The 15570-nt window shown below is 42.4% G+C and overlaps 1 protein-coding gene across 1 annotated transcript; it reads left to right on the forward strand.

Moving 5' to 3' along the window:
- The first annotated feature begins 14918 nt into the window (after positions 1-14918).
- TMEM100 (transmembrane protein 100) lies at positions 14919-15323 on the forward strand. Its single transcript, XM_006832408.1, has one exon. It carries the CDS (start codon positions 14919-14921, stop codon positions 15321-15323), a length of 405 nt encoding a protein of 134 aa, XP_006832471.1.
- The last annotated feature ends 247 nt before the right edge of the window (positions 15324-15570 follow it).

Genomic DNA, 15570 nt, shown 5'->3' on the forward strand with positions numbered 1-15570 from the left:
CCTCTCCAGAATTGAGCGCATCATGTGGACCAATGCAAAACTAAAGAGCCCAGGTTCTGAAGTTAGGCCTGGGAACAGAGATATTCTGGGCATCAACCTGGTTTCGGCTGCCAAATGGAGAAAACAAGACCTACTTGTGAAAATATCCTCGATGCTGCACTGACCCAAACACAGACTTCAGAATCTGTGACTTATACCATGTTTGTAATTATGATAGGAAGTGCCAGGCAGCATGGATGCATTCACACTGTACCAGTCATTTAAGGCACAGGGTTTCCAAGGCTGTCAATCTTTACGGGAGCAGAAAGCATCATACTTCTCCCTCGGAACCGCTGGTAGTTTCAAACCGCCAACCTTGAGGTTAGCAGCCCGATTCGAATATGGAAGAGAGAAAAGTCAAGGAACTCTTCGAGAACCATCACCAAAGGTTCATTTTTAAGAAAGTTTACAATTTTGGGGGTGACTTTGAATCCCCAGCATCAGATTGATGTTGAAATGAAGAAATTGCATCCTGATTAGAAGTGACCTAGGGTCACACAGGGAGCCTAGTGGCTCTGTAGGATAAGCGCTGGATGTCAAACTGCAGTCAGTGGTTGGAATCCGCCATTCACTCTTCAGGAAAAAGATCAGGATTTCTGTTCTTGCAAAGATTTATAGCCTTAGAAATCTTATACAGATCACTTGACAACAACAACAACAGGGCCACACAGGAGTGCCTGGGTGGTGCAGATGACTGAGTGTTTGACTATGAACCAAAAGTTTTGTGAATCAAACCCACCCACCAAGAGGTACCTTGGGAAAAGGGCATAGCCATCTACTTTCAAAAGATCACAACATAGCATACGGAGAAAGCAAAGGATACAAAATGTACTTCTACTCTGCAACACATGGGTCTCCATGAGCTGAAATCAACTAGATGGAAATTCGTTAGGGTCACATAATGTGACATCATTAATATCACATTCAAGTAAAATTTTGCTTAAGATAATTAAAAAACCATTGCAACAGTAAATCAATAGAGAATTGCCAAACTGGAATTGTCAGACGATGTGGAAAGGGGTATCATTGTTGACATCAAAAGGATTCATTGTGCTTTACTGACTAGGTAAAGGCTTTGGACTGTGTGGATCATATTGCAAAGAATCGTGCTCACGGGAACTTGTTCATAGACCCGGAGGCAGTTGTTAGAACAGAACAAGGGCATACTGAATGGTTTCAAATCAAGAAAAGTGTGTGCCAGGGTTTTATCCTTTCACCGTACTTATTCAATCTGTATGCTAAACAAATAATCCAAGAAGCTAGGTTATAGGAAGAGCTGTAGTCATTGATCTTCATCAGTAAGTATTTTAAGTTCTCTTTGCTTCCAGCAAACAAGGTTGCATATTTTCACAGGTTGTTAATGAGTCTTCCTCCATTCCTGATGCTGAGTTCTTCATACGGACCACTTTCTTAGATTATTTGCTCAGCATACAGATTGTATGTACTAGTTCATTTCAGCACACTAATGGGTAGGACATCCATCATTATGAGTTGCATTTCATTTTTGAGAACTTCCCATTTTCCTAGTTTCATACTTTGTACATTCCATGCTCTAATGATTAATGGATGTTTGCAGCTGCTCCTTCTCATTTTGAGTTGAGCCATGTGAACAAATGAAGGTGCCAAAAGTTTTACTCCATCCATGTCATTAAGGTCGACTCTACTTTGAGGAGACAGCTCTTCTCCAGTCCTATTTTGAGTGCCTTCCAACCCGAGGGCTAATCTTCTAGCACTTTATCAGACAATCATTCATTTCTATTAATAAGATTTTCCATCATCAACTTTTCAAAAGTAAATCACCATCTCCTCTCTCCCAGTCAGTCTTACTCTGGAAGCTCTATTAAAACCTGTCCACCACGGGTGATCCTGGTGGTATTTTAAATAGTGGTGGCATGTTATTGTTGTTGCTAGGAGCCGCTGAGTCCATATCTACTCACAGTGACCTTATGCACACAGAATGAAACACTACCTGGTCACGCGTCAGTATCACAATTGTTGCTACACTTGAGCCCATTGCTGCTGACACTATGCCAATCCATGTCGTTGGGGTTCTTCCTCTTTATCACTGATGCTCTACTTTACCAAGCATAATGTCCTTCTCCAGAGACTGGAACCTCCTGATAGTATGCCCAAAGTATGAGAGACAAAATCTGCCCATCCTGGTTTCTAAGGAGCATTCTGGCTCTACTTCTTCCAACACAGCTTTCTTCACTCTTTTGGCAGTCCGTGGTATTTTTAATCTTTTCCTCCAACAATGTAACTCAAATACATCAATTCTTCTATGGTCTTCTTTATCTATGGTCTAACATTCACAAGCATATCAGGGTATTCAAAATGCCATGACTTGGGTGAGGCACATGTTAGTCCTCAAACTGACATCTTTGCTCTTGAGCACTTTGCTCTTGAGCACTTGAACAGCAGATTTGCCTAATGCAGTACATCCTTGATTTCTTAGCAGCTGCTTCCATGAGTGCTGGTAGTAGATCCAAGCAAAATGAAGTCTTTGACAACTTTAATACTTATTATGATGTGATTTATTGGTCCAGTTATGAAGGTTTTTGTTTTTTTTTACATTGAGGTACAACGCATACTGAGAACTGTGATCTTTAATCTTCATCAGTATTTTAAGTCCTCTTCACTTTCAGCAAGCAAAGTTGTATTATCTGCATATTGCAGGTTATATAATGAGTCTTCCTCCAATCCTGATGCCACAGTTTTCTTCATATAATCCAGTTTCTCGGATTTTTTGCTCAGCATATAGATTGAATAAATATGGTGAAAGAATACAACCCTGGCATACACGTTTCCTAATTTTAAACCATTCAGTGTTCCCTTGTTCTGTTCGAACAACTGCCTCTCTTGGTCTATGTACCAATTCCTTATGAGCACAATTAAGTGTTCCACAATATGCATTATGATGTCCATAGCTTGTCATGATCCACACAATTGAAAACCTTTGTATAGACAATAAAGCACAGGTAAACATTTTTCTGGAACCTCTGGCAGTTCGCTGTTAATGTACTGTTGCAGCTGTTTTTGAATTAACTTTAGCAAAATTTTACTTGTATGCAACATTACAAGTTGCATAGTTGTCTGATAGTTTTCATGTTCCTTTGGGTCACCTCTCTTTGGAAAGGGCACAAATATGGATCTCTTCCAAATAGTTGGCCAAATTTCTTGACATCCATGAGTGAGTGCCTCCAGTACTGCATCAGTTTGTTCAAAGATTTCAATTTGTATTCCATCACTTCATGGAGCCTGTTCTTTTGTAATGCCTTCAGTGCACCTTGGACGGCTTCCTTCAGTACCACTGGCTCTTGATCATATGCTTTGTACCTCCTGAAATGGTTGAGCATGGTCCATTTGCTTTTGCTATAGCAACTCTGTGTATTCCTTCCATTTTCTTTAGATGCTTTCTGCATCGTCCAGTATTTTACCCATAGAATCCTTCAATATTGCAAGTCGAGGCTTGACATTTTCTTCAGTTCCCTCTGCTTGAGAAATGCTGAGTGTGTTCTTCCCCTTTTGGTTTTCTAACTCCAGATCTTTGCACATTTCATTTTAATATTTGACTGTTTCTTCTTGAGCTGCCCTTTGAAAAGTTCTATTCAGCTCTTTTACTTCCTCATTTCTTCCATTTGCATCTCTACCCAGGAGAGCAAGTTTCAGTCTCTTCTGGCAACCAATTTGGGCTTTTTCTTCTTTCTTGTCTTCTTAATGACCTTTTGCTTTCCTCCCGTATGACGTTCTTGATGTCATCCTACAACAGTGTCTAAATGCATCAAATCTGTTTTTGAGAGGATCTCTAAATTCAGGTGGGATATGTTCAAGGTCATATTTTGGCTCTTGTGAACTTGTTTTCATTTTCTTCAGCTTCACCCTGAACTTGCATATAAGAAATTAATGGTCTGCTTTATACTCTGCCACTGGCCTTGTTTTCAACTGATGATATGGAACTTTTACGCCATCTCTTTCCACAGATGTAATCAATTTGATTTCTGTGTATTCCTGGTGAGGTCCATGTGTATAGTCATCTTCAAGATTGTTTAAAATATGTATTTGCAGGCTAAGAATCTGGAGAAATGAGCTCCTCTGAGTCAGCCGGCTTAATAAAATCTGAAACGCTGCTTCATCTCTCAAAAAAAAAAAAAAAATGTATTTGCAGTAAACAAGTCATTGGAGTCGCAAAATTCTATCATTCATTATCCAGCATTGTTTCTATCACCAACGACATATTTTCCAGTTACTGATCCTTCCTCTTCGTTTCCAATCTTTGCATTCCAATCACCAGTAATTATCAATACATCTTGATTGCATGCTTTATCAATTTTAAACTGATAAAGTTAGTAGAATTCTTCAATTTCTTCATCACTGGCTTTAGTGGTTGGTGCATACATTTGAATAATAGTTGTACTCACTGGTCTTCCTTGGACGCATATGGATAATAACCTGTCACAGACAGCTTAGTACTTCAAAATAGATTTTGAGATGTTCTTTTTGATGATGAATGTGATGCCATTCCTCTTCAATTTCTCACTCCCTGCATAGTAAACCATGTGGTTGTCAGATTAAAAATGACCAGTACCAGTCCATTTCAGCTCATGTTGCTGTTGTTAAGTGCTAGTTGATGGTTATGCATTCCCTTTGATTTTTTGATTGCTTCCAATCTTCCTAGATTCATACTTCACACATGCTATGTTCTGAATATTAATGGATGCTTAGAGCTGTTTCTCCTCATTTTGAGTTATGCCGCATCAGCAAATGGGGATCCAAAAGCTTTACTCCATCCATGTCTTCACAGTCAACTCTACTTTGAGGAGGCAACACCTCCCCAGTCGCATTTTGAGTGCTTTCCAACCTGAGGGGCTCATTTTCTGACAGTGTCTGACAGTATTCTACTGCTCTTCATCATGTTTCAATATTTAATATTCTGGTGCTATCTGACAGTGTTCCACTGCTATTCATAAATATTTGGAAATAGTCTTACTCTCCTTCTTAGTCTGTCTTAGCCTTGTAAGATCATCTGAAACCTGTCCATCATGGGTGACCCTGCTGGTATTTAAAATATCAGAGGCATAGCTTCCAGAATCACAGCAACATGCAAGTCACTACAGTATGACAAACTCACAGACCAGTGGTAGACTGGGTGCATAGCTCCAGCATAACAGCAACATGTAAGAACCAAAGTATGACAAACGGACAGAAGAGCAAAGAATAGCATATGTACATACATAGGATTGTGCAAAATACATGGGATGTATCAGGGCCGCAGGAGTTTCAACATAGATCCTGATTTTGAAACAAGGAAGTCAATTCTTTTAATCTGAGGCCAGAGTGACCACCATCAGTTCTTATTGAAGTGAATGATTTACTCAGCCTCCCTAAAACCCAATTGTGTAATTTGATGTCAACTGCTGTGTTTTGTATGTTTATGTGATCGTTCATAATCACCCACATCAAAATGCTTGGCAACCAGGGTTTGCATCTGAAATACATATGTTTTCATTTTCATTTCCATTTGGATTTTATGAGGTTCTAGTAACAGATTCTTGGTGTGGTGCTGCAGGATAAGCACTGGACATCTAACCTTAAGGCTGGCAGTTCAAACCCAGCAGCTGCTTTCAGAAACCCTATACAGCATCACTATGTGTCAGAACTGGTTCGACGGCACACCATAGTAACTGGAAATTGTCCACAAAATAGTAAAACATATATTTATAGCTGACGTGTCTAAGAGGAGTCCTGGTATGGTGCTGTAAGATAAAGCACTGGACTGTAGGGTCGGTTTGAACCTCAAGGTCACTGGTTCAAACTCACCAGCCACGCCTTGGAAACCCTATACAGGGTCCCTGTGAATCCAAACTGACTTAACGGCACTTTTCAACAAAGAAAAGTGCCTTGTTGGAAAAAAAAAAAAATAGAAGCACTAAAATCATGACCCATTATCCAAAACGAATGCACAAGCACAGACCACTTTCCAAAAGTTCATGATTTCAAATCCTAAATGTGGACACACCCTGAGAAGAAGCGCTGGGAAGGAGAAAAACTGGCCAGTTTCCCAATTCTTACTGAGTTCAGTTGGGTGGGATGATGACTGAGTTCAAAGAGCCGGGAGGAACTGGCATCTTTGGAACAGCAGGAAACTGGCCAAGTCAACCACACCAAGCAAAAGCAAACTGAAAGTAAATCTGGGTGAATAAATCATATGCACATGATGGACTCATCACAAATGCAAAGCTTGTGTGTTCCTAAAGGAGAAATGGCCAGATCTTCAGTAGCATATACTCAATGACAAAATCAAAATAGCCTCTTTTTCACCTTACAGTCTGAACCTTTATCTCCTACTGAAAGAAATGGAGCAAAATCTCCTCTTTGTCAGGATACTTGCCATCATCTCTGCCTTCCTCCCCACTCATCCTCACCCTCCACAGTTTTCAGTTTCTGATCTTGTTTCAGAGTGAAGCTAGGTTATTTCAAAGTAGGGGGGATTACTCTCCAGCAAGTGTTCTCCTGTGAAAGAAGGCCATCTCAGTTTCTAGGAGAAACTAGGAAATCCTACTCACAGACAACTCCTCCTTGCCCTTTCATGTTATATCAATTTGCCCTCACTTTGAAATTATTGAACCAACCCCTATTCATGACAAATTCATCACAATCACCTTCACTTTGGCATGTACAATATTTAAGTGACAGGAAAGGCTTTGAGCTTGTTCTTGCATGACAGTAAGGCTCAGTAAGAATGGTGTGGACTGGTTCCAATTTATCTACAATTGCAACTTAAAGACACATTGAGGAACAGATCTTGTTTGTAACCTGGGGACTGCCTGTCCCATCATTCTCCTGAAGAGCACTGAGACGACCACTCCCCTGACTTCAAGGAGACGCCCACTCAGGTACAAATTCTGTTAGCTTCACCATCAATCCAGTTGTTGTCAGTTTCACACATGACCACCTCACGTGTGTCAGATTTGAACTGTGCTCTATAGGTCTATCTGTTACTGGGTTTGTTTTTGTTGGTTTGTGACTTAGGAGACCACATGTGTTACCAAGAAGAAACCATAGAGTTTTCCCAGCTAAAATCTTTATGGCAAGGAGTGCTGGTGGTGCCATGGTTAAAGTGCTCACTAGTAGCCAGTGGTCCAAACCCACCAACTGTTCCACGGGAGAAAGATGTGGCAGTCTGCGTCTGTAAAGATTCCAGCCTTGGCGGACCTAAGAGACAGTTGTGCTGTATCCTGCGTCTGAGTTGATTAGACAGCAGCTTTGGTTTCTGGTTGATCTGTACGGATTACCAGGCCTGTTTTTACCCCGGTGCCTCTAGGTAGGCTGGAACCATCAACTCTTGGATTAGTAGTTGAGGTCAAACTCTTTGTGCAGTTTGGAACCTTATTCCTTAGGGTTTTCAATGGCTAATTTTTCCGAGGTAGATCTGCAGGATTTTTTCTGAGGCATCTCTTGGGGAGTCAACACCAGCCAACCTTTCAGTTAATACCTGAGTGCTTAATCATTGGCTCCATGCAGGCACTGAAATCAATGCTCTCTGCCTTTTAGTCCTCTTACTACTTGCATGTTACAGAGAATTAGACTGTTTTACCATTCTGTACCCACCCTAACACGCCCCCAATCTCATAGCAACACAGTAGAACAAAGATTAAAGAATTCTTTTTTCAGTTTCACAGTTTTATAGAGGGATAATATCTGAACTACGAATCAGGCTGCTAACCTCAAAGTCAGCAGTTCGAAACTACCAGCGGTTCCGCAGGACAAAGATGAGGCTTTCTGCTCCCGTAAAGATTTACAGCCTCGGAAACCCTGTGCAGGGTCACTATGTTCGGAACCGACTCCAGGGTACAACAACAGTCTCTGAACAGGGATTTCATGCAGAGTCGCCCATGAAAAGGAAACCCTGAGTAAGAATATAAAAAAAGAAATAAAGGAGGATAGTGTTTTTCAAGTTGTGTTCCATTTAATTATATACATGCACTACATTCTTATGGAGGAAAATGTAGGGCAAAATATAACAGTATTTAAGGCATTTCCTCTCACCAATTTTCTCCGGTCCCTTAAGTATTTTAAGCCTTGCTGAGTACTTTGCTCACGGTCCCTAGTTCCGTGATTTGCATCCCCCTCTCAGGGTAGTTGCTGGCCTGGCTGACAGCTGTCTCAGTCCGATTCTGGCTGGGAAAGGTAAGGATCTTTGCTTTGCTATTTGAAAGACTAGGAGAGAAATGTTGACTGTTTAAGCGGGGTACGGATTTAATTCCTGCATCGGGGGGGTTTCAGAAAAGTTCCCCAAACTTAAAGGCATTTCGTAAAGCCATGTGCTTTTAAAAGTAGCAGTGTGATTTCTTCTAGTGCTTGAAAGGAGGAGATCTACAAACAGCCAGTTGCTTTGTGATGAGGTTTTTGCATTTGGGATCAGGTATCCTTGGAAGGATCCCCAGGGATGTTTAACACCTTAAAGGCATTATCAGGTGGAAAAAAACATTCAAAGACTGCAGGCATGGACCACTAGGAACTCCTTTGGAATTTCAATTTGAAGAGATTAAGCGTGTTAAAGTTGCTTGGCAGTAGGTACCACGATCGAAGTCCCATTGCCTTGTAGTCATTTCTGACTCCTAGTGACCCTGTGGAGTCCTGGTGTGGCGCTGTAGGATATACACTGAACAGCTAACCATGAGGTCAGCGGTTCAAACCCACCTATTCCTTGGAAACCCTCTACTGGATGGCACAAAACAACTGTCGAACAAAGTAAAACAGCCCCATAGTGTCTCCAAGGCTGTAAACCTTTATGGAAGCAGATCTTCCAGAGTGAATACAGTATGTTCAAAGTGCCAAGTTTTCTGGTAGCAGTTCACTCTTCCAGAGTGAATACAGTATGTTCAAAGTGCCAAGTTTTCTGGTAGCAGTTGAATGCTTAGCCAGTGCAACACCAGAGCTCCTTGGTATAAAATCCATGGCCATACGTCGATTCCTGCTCATAGCGACCCTATACAGTGTTCCTGAGACGCTAAGTCTTTACAGGAAGGAGCCTCATCTTTCTTCCTCAGAGCAGCTGGTGGGTGTGACCCTCGGCCTTACTGTGGTTAGCAGTCCAATACCTAACCCACAGTACCACCAGGGCTCGTTTGATATAGTGATGTTGTTGTTGTTGTTGTTAAGTGCCATCAAGTCGATTCCAATCCATAGCGACCCTGTCTAGGGTTCCCAAGGAGCAGCTGGTGAGCTTGAACCACCGACCTTGTAGTTCAAACAACTTTGCAGTCTGATGCATTCTCCCAGAGCGCTAACTCAGGATTCTAATATAGTGATAGGTAGCTATTTTTCTGATACAGTTTCTGGATTATCCGAAAGTGTTTGACTTCTTTCTGTTTATTTCTAATCATCTGCTCAGAGTCTGGGGATACATGTGTATGGTGCTGGGAGGGGCTTCAAAAAGTTCATGGAAAACTGGAACTTAAGTATAATGGAATTGCTCCATTAACTTTTGAAGTCCCCTCATTTGTACCTAAGGAGCTCTGGTGGCATAGTGGTTACAAATCGGGCTGCTAACCTCAAGCTTGGCAGTTTGAAACTACCAGCTGTTCTGTGGGGGAAAGATGAGGCTTTCTGCTCCCGTAAAGATTTATAGCCTCGGAAACCCTGTGCAGGGTCACTATGAGTCAGAACCGACTCCAAGGTACTTAACAACAACAACAACCACCTATGTACCTATATACCTAGGTAGGAGCTCAAATGCTATTCAGGAGAACTAAGAACTAGGGGGAAGGATGTGCCTGAGCATACTTAAGAAATCTACATGCTAAAGGAGCCCAGGTGGAAAAAGGGGCTTGCCATTGGCTACTAACCCAAAGGTTAGTGGTTTGAACCCACCCTTAGGTTCCATGGAAGAAAAGACCTTTCAAACTGCTTCCTGAAATTTTCAGCTGAGAAAACCGTGTAGAACAGGTATGCTCTGCATACATGGGGTTGTTTTGAGTCTGGGTTCTACAGTGTTCTTCACTGTAGATCCATCCCAGGCACACCTTTGAGAAAAGTGCCTGTCTTTTCCTGCCTCTCTCTGGAAGACAGCTTACTCAAGTAACTTTGGCTTTGGTAACAGGATAGCATACCTCCAATAGGATAAAGTAGTATGCAGAACTTCACTGGAGTCTTGGGGTGACATCTTTGGGGAAATGGCCCATGCCTAGGAAGCAGAGCAGAATTGTTCTCAAAGACTACAGGTTGTGGTGGTGGGGCCTGCTGCTGCTTCTTCAAGGAGCTTCTGAAGGACCTCCAATTTATGCGGTGAGTGGCCCCCCCAACATCACCATTTCCCCCCAGCAGGCAGCCTTGGCAAATGCTGAAATACCCTGTATCTGGAGTATCCTTGATATTAACACCATGTTCCAGCAGTCCTCAGGGAGGGGGAGGGGCGACTCTTCAGTTCCCACATGTGAAAGGTGAGGATGGTGGCAGCTGAGGGTCTCCAAATCCTACCGTCCTCAGCAGCAAGGACTCGCGGACTTCTAGTTTTATTTTTCAAAAGGAAGAAGTTCTATCTCTGGCTTCTACTCTAAAAGAGGACCTCTGTTCCTTCTCCCTTTGAGACAAAATCATCAAGGTGTTGTCACCGGACAAGCCTGAGACGAGTGGGTTATTATAGAACAGAAGGGAAGTGTTTGAGAACATGCGAACCCTCTACCAGCAATCAGAGAAATCTAAAAGCAGAGAGTAAGAAAGAAAAGGAGCCCTTTTAATACTTAACTTGGATTGATAGACTTGTTGCATTAATTAAAAGCGATGAATAAACTTGTATAAGAAACCCCGGAGGCGCAGTGGATTATGCATTGGGCTGCTAACCACAAGGCCAGCAGTTCAAATCCACCTTGGGAGATGAGGCTTTCTGCTCTAGTAAAGATTTACAGCCTCAGAAACCTTATACAGGGTCATCATCAGTCGAAACTGACTACAAACGCACTACTACCTCCACTAAATTTGTGCAGATTTTAAAAGTGGGGTAGATGAATTTTAGGCAGATAACCAGTAACCAACTGCTGTTTGGTCCATTCCAACTCATGTTGTTGTTAAGTGCCATCGAGTCGGTTCTGACTCATAGCAACCTCTGTATAGGATTTCCTAGAAGCAGCCGGTGAGTTAGCACCGCCAACTTTGTGGTTCAAAACCAACCTTGAGGTTAAGTACTTTAAAATTTCAAGTAGATTTTCTGTTAGAAAGTATAAACCTATAAAGCCATCTGGGACAGGGACTAGAGCTTTAGTTTTACTGTTTGAAGTGTGATGTGTCATGCCACATATGTTAATGAGGGGGGTTGTATACTGTCTAGTCAGTGCTGACTCATAGTGACCCTGTATAGGGTTTCTGAGGCTGTAAATCTTTATGGGGGCAGAAAACCTCATTGTTCTCCCATGTAGTGGCTGGTGGACTGGAACTGCTGATGTCAAGGCTAACAGCCTACTTCACTCACTCTGCCACCAGGGCTCCTTTCACATATATTATAAAGTTTGAAATAGCTCAGGAGCAGCATCACCTGGGAGCTTGGTAACAGACCTACAGAACCAGAATCTACGTTTAGCAAGCTCCCCAGGTGACTCCTGTGCCCATTAAAGATTGGGATTCAAACTTAGGGTTTCTCTTTCTGTGTGACCTTTGTCAGATTACTTAACCACTCTGAGCTTCCTTTTCCTTCTTCATACACTAGTGAGAATTACTGTTGGCACATGTGCATTGCTTAGTATTAGTACCATGACCATAGTTGTTGTTGTTGTTGAGTGCCGAGTCTATAGTTGTTGTTGTTATGTGCCACGGAGTCAGTTCCAACTCATAGCAACCCTGTACAGGTTTTCCGAGGCTGTAAATCTTTATGGGAGCAGAAAGCCTCATCTTTCTCCCACAGAACAGCTGGTAGTTTCGAACTGCTGACCCTGAGGTTCTCAGCCCGATTTGTAACCACTACGCTACCAGAGTCTATAGTAGGTGCTCTGTAAATGGAAGCGAGGATAATGATGATGAGGATGATTCCAGCATTGCCACAGTTACTCACTTCCTAGCACAAGAAGTAAGCATTAATATTTAAATGAAGATGGCTGGATTTCCCCCTTCACCACCAACATTCTCATCTCCCGCACTCCCACACTAGTTCCTAAAAAAATTAACATCAAACTCAGGCGTTTTGAAGCATCAGATGACTATCACTCACATATAAATAAAGAATACTGGGGAGACCTAGGAATGTGGGGTGTTTTTTTTTTGTTTTTTTTTTCCCCTGGCTTTGAGGCGGCATTCAGCTGCCTGATGACTTCACAGCTGTTCCTGCCGCCCTGGAGTGCCTGTCCCCCCTGGGCTCAGTCTCTTCAGCTGGGTCTGCTTCTGAAAATGCCTGATGGCGGGAGGAAGATCTGGAGGTTAGCTGGGAAAAAATGAGTAATGCTAGGCAGTGTGCTTAGTCAATGCTGCAAGAGAAAGAAAAGTAAAAGCTAGGTCCCGTCTGTAGGGACTCTAAAACGATCCTGCCTTATCATGTCACCGAGCAGAGCTGGGAAAGCCAAAACTCAGAATCTGCTGGCAAAGAAAAGTAAGAAGGGGGGAAAAAAAATGACAGGGAGGGACAAACCGGAGGGGGAGGGAATAAAAAGAGAGGGAGGAAAAGACAAGCGTCATTTAGAAACAGAGGCAGAGAGGAAGAAGATAGAGCCCCAGGATCTAAACTAAAGCAGATAATAAAGTGTTTTTCTCTCTTTTCTTTCCCCCAGAGGAGATCCCTGTCCTGTTACTTATATTGGCAGAAGTACTGTTACAGGCTCTTTCCCAGAGGTTGACCGAAGAAGCTCCAGAGTTGCTGTTGATTTCCTCACTAAACCAATTGGTTTCCCTGGTAATGGATGGCCTCTCTCTGAGGTATGTGTGAGTAATTTGGAGACCCAACTTCGTTTTGGGGTTAGATCAAGTCTTAGTGTTGTGGTGAAGATTCTTTTTCAGGCATAATCTCAAATATCCTTTTATTAGCCACGCCAGTATTCCCTGTATTATTCAACAGCAGTGATTAAGTGATTTGGTGGCTAACAATGACATGCAGATAGGCAGTTTTCACAGTGATAAAGTGGTTTGGTGGCTAACAATGACATGCATATAGGCAGTTCTCACATTGTGGTATTTTGACCTCCCCAGCAAGAAAGAGGCAGTGAGGGTGGATTGAGGCTACATTTGTTTGCAGTGGATGTTTCAAATGTTAGGGATATTAATCTAAGTGAAATGGTCTTGTATAGTTTTAACTCTTTGGGTAACTACAATTGCTCAGTATGTTTCTGAGCAGCTAGGGTGTTTTTCCAGGGTAGAGGAGAGGTTTCACTAATTTCTCACAGACAGCATTCCAAACAAATGCTTTGGGATGAGAGGCTCAGGTGTATCCTGAAATACTCATTTTAGGAATATTTGGAAAGGAACATCACAGCAAGTTTTACGCACAAGAAGGATATGTGGGAGTGTTAAGAGGGGGAGGAATCTGTCAAATTTTAATGAAAATTGAGCATGCTCATTTTTTAGTACCCCTGATATCAGAATTATTTTATTGAGTTCAATAGAAAGTTTATGAATTGACAGCTAATACGTGGGGGCTTCAAAAGTTCATGGAAAAATGGAATAAAACGTTAATGGCATTCTCCCAACCCACTTTTTGAAGCTTCCATATACTCAAGCTAAGAACTGATAGTAAGCTCTTCAATGGTAGGCACAACATTATCTCCTACCAACCTCTTGCATCTTCATTTCTTTTTCCTTTTTCAAATGGATAAGAGGATGTTGCCACATTTTAGGTCACAAATCTGAGCCTTGTTGCCACTCAGTTTGTACTGAACTTCTCCCGCCCCCATTAGGGAAGTAAAAAGGTCCCAGGGAGTTTGTTTCATAGTAACACTATAAAGACACTGCCAGTTGTACCCTGGCTGCTTGTTTGGACATTGATTTCGGAGGCAGTGAATGAGTAATCGCTTGGAAAGAATGCACATGATACACAGCAACATTGGCAGAGTCATAAGTTGCTATGAGGTGTGAAACTGACTACCCAAAGTATTGTTTACAGCATACTCTCTTCTTGAATGAAGCTGTCTTTGGTTTGGGATCCAGGCTTTTCTATGCGTTTAGTGGTAAGAGAAGCGTTATCAAAGCTTGTAAAATAGTTGTAGACTACAAGGGTATAGTAAATAATGTAAAGTACTCCCTGGTTTTTATATCTTCCCTTTATATTTATCAACCTTATCTTTTCATCCAGTGCAATAAGAATGCAACCAATTGGGGTGGAGGAGTTGATTTTTCTGGAAGAGAATCTGGTGGTGTTTCCCCAGCCCATGGGTTGCATGAGTTGGGGTCAATTCCACAGTTGCTGTTTAGGAGTCTCTGCGTGGCACAGATGGTTAACATACTCTACTGCTAACCGAAAGTTGGCATGCACCCAGAGATGCATTGGAAGAAAGACCTGGTGATGTAGTTCTGAAAAATCAGGAACTGAAGACACAGGGAGGAGAGTCCGAGTTAAAATGAATAGATGTAAATATCGTTAACTGATGGTACATGGAGGGGATTGCAATCACTGCAATGATAGCGTGTTGATAGGATTTTTTGAATGTGGAACTGATGTTCTGCTCTGTAAACCTTCACAATAAAAAGTTAAATAAAAAGAAAAACACTATGGAGCACATTTCTACTCAGACACACATGAAGTCATAATGCGTTGGACTTGACTCAGGGGTAAGCACTTTTCACTCCCACCTACATTATGCATCCTGATCCACTGAGCCTCTCTCTGGCTTCTTCTCCACAGCTTTCACCTGGGTGATGTCCTCCTGATCTAGTCTCTGAACCCCACTAGGAAACTGCTATAAAACATGACTGAAGAGCCCATAAAGGAGATGCTGGGAACCTCAAAGCCTCCCAAGCCAGTGTCAACGGAGAAAAGCTCCAACAAAGAAGTGGTGATCACTATGGTCCCCCTGGTCAGTGAGATTCAGCTGACGGCGGCTACAGGGGGCGCCGAGCTCTCCTGCTACCGCTGTATCATCCCGTTCGCTGTGGTGGTCCTCATTGCAGGCATAGTGGTCACTGCTGTGGCTTACAGCTTCAACTCCCATGGCTCCATCATCTCCATCTTCGGCCTGTCCCTGCTGTCATTTGGACTGTTTTTGCTAGCCTCCAGCGCCTTGTGCTGGAAGGTGAGACAAAGGAGCAAGAAAGCCAAAAGACGGGAGAGTCAGACGGCTCTCATGGCAAATCAGAGAAGCCTGTTTGCTTAGACTGAGAGTGACCAAATGGGGTGGGTGGCTTGACCCAGGACCAGTGTATGCGCTCATGGACTTGGCAGTGGACTAGAAGAATGGGGTGAAATCGAGGGGGTTCTCCCTTTTATAGATTGACTTGCGTATACTTTAATGACAAACTTAATCTTAAGGGCTATTTCTAAGACTGGAAAATTAGCTTTCTCTTGATATTAAATATTTGGGGGGTGGTATGAGAGATCACAGTATTAGGCAACACTTAGTT

Source organism: Chrysochloris asiatica, unplaced genomic scaffold (assembly GCF_000296735.1).
Source record: "Chrysochloris asiatica unplaced genomic scaffold, ChrAsi1.0 scaffold00007, whole genome shotgun sequence".
Lineage (NCBI taxonomy): Eukaryota > Metazoa > Chordata > Mammalia > Afrosoricida > Chrysochloridae > Chrysochloris > Chrysochloris asiatica.

Bases quoted from the DNA above. Each gene is read 5' to 3' on its own strand.
- TMEM100 (XM_006832408.1), top strand. From the start codon at position 14,919: ATGACTGAAGAGCCCATAAAGGAGATGCTGGGAACCTCAAAGCCTCCC.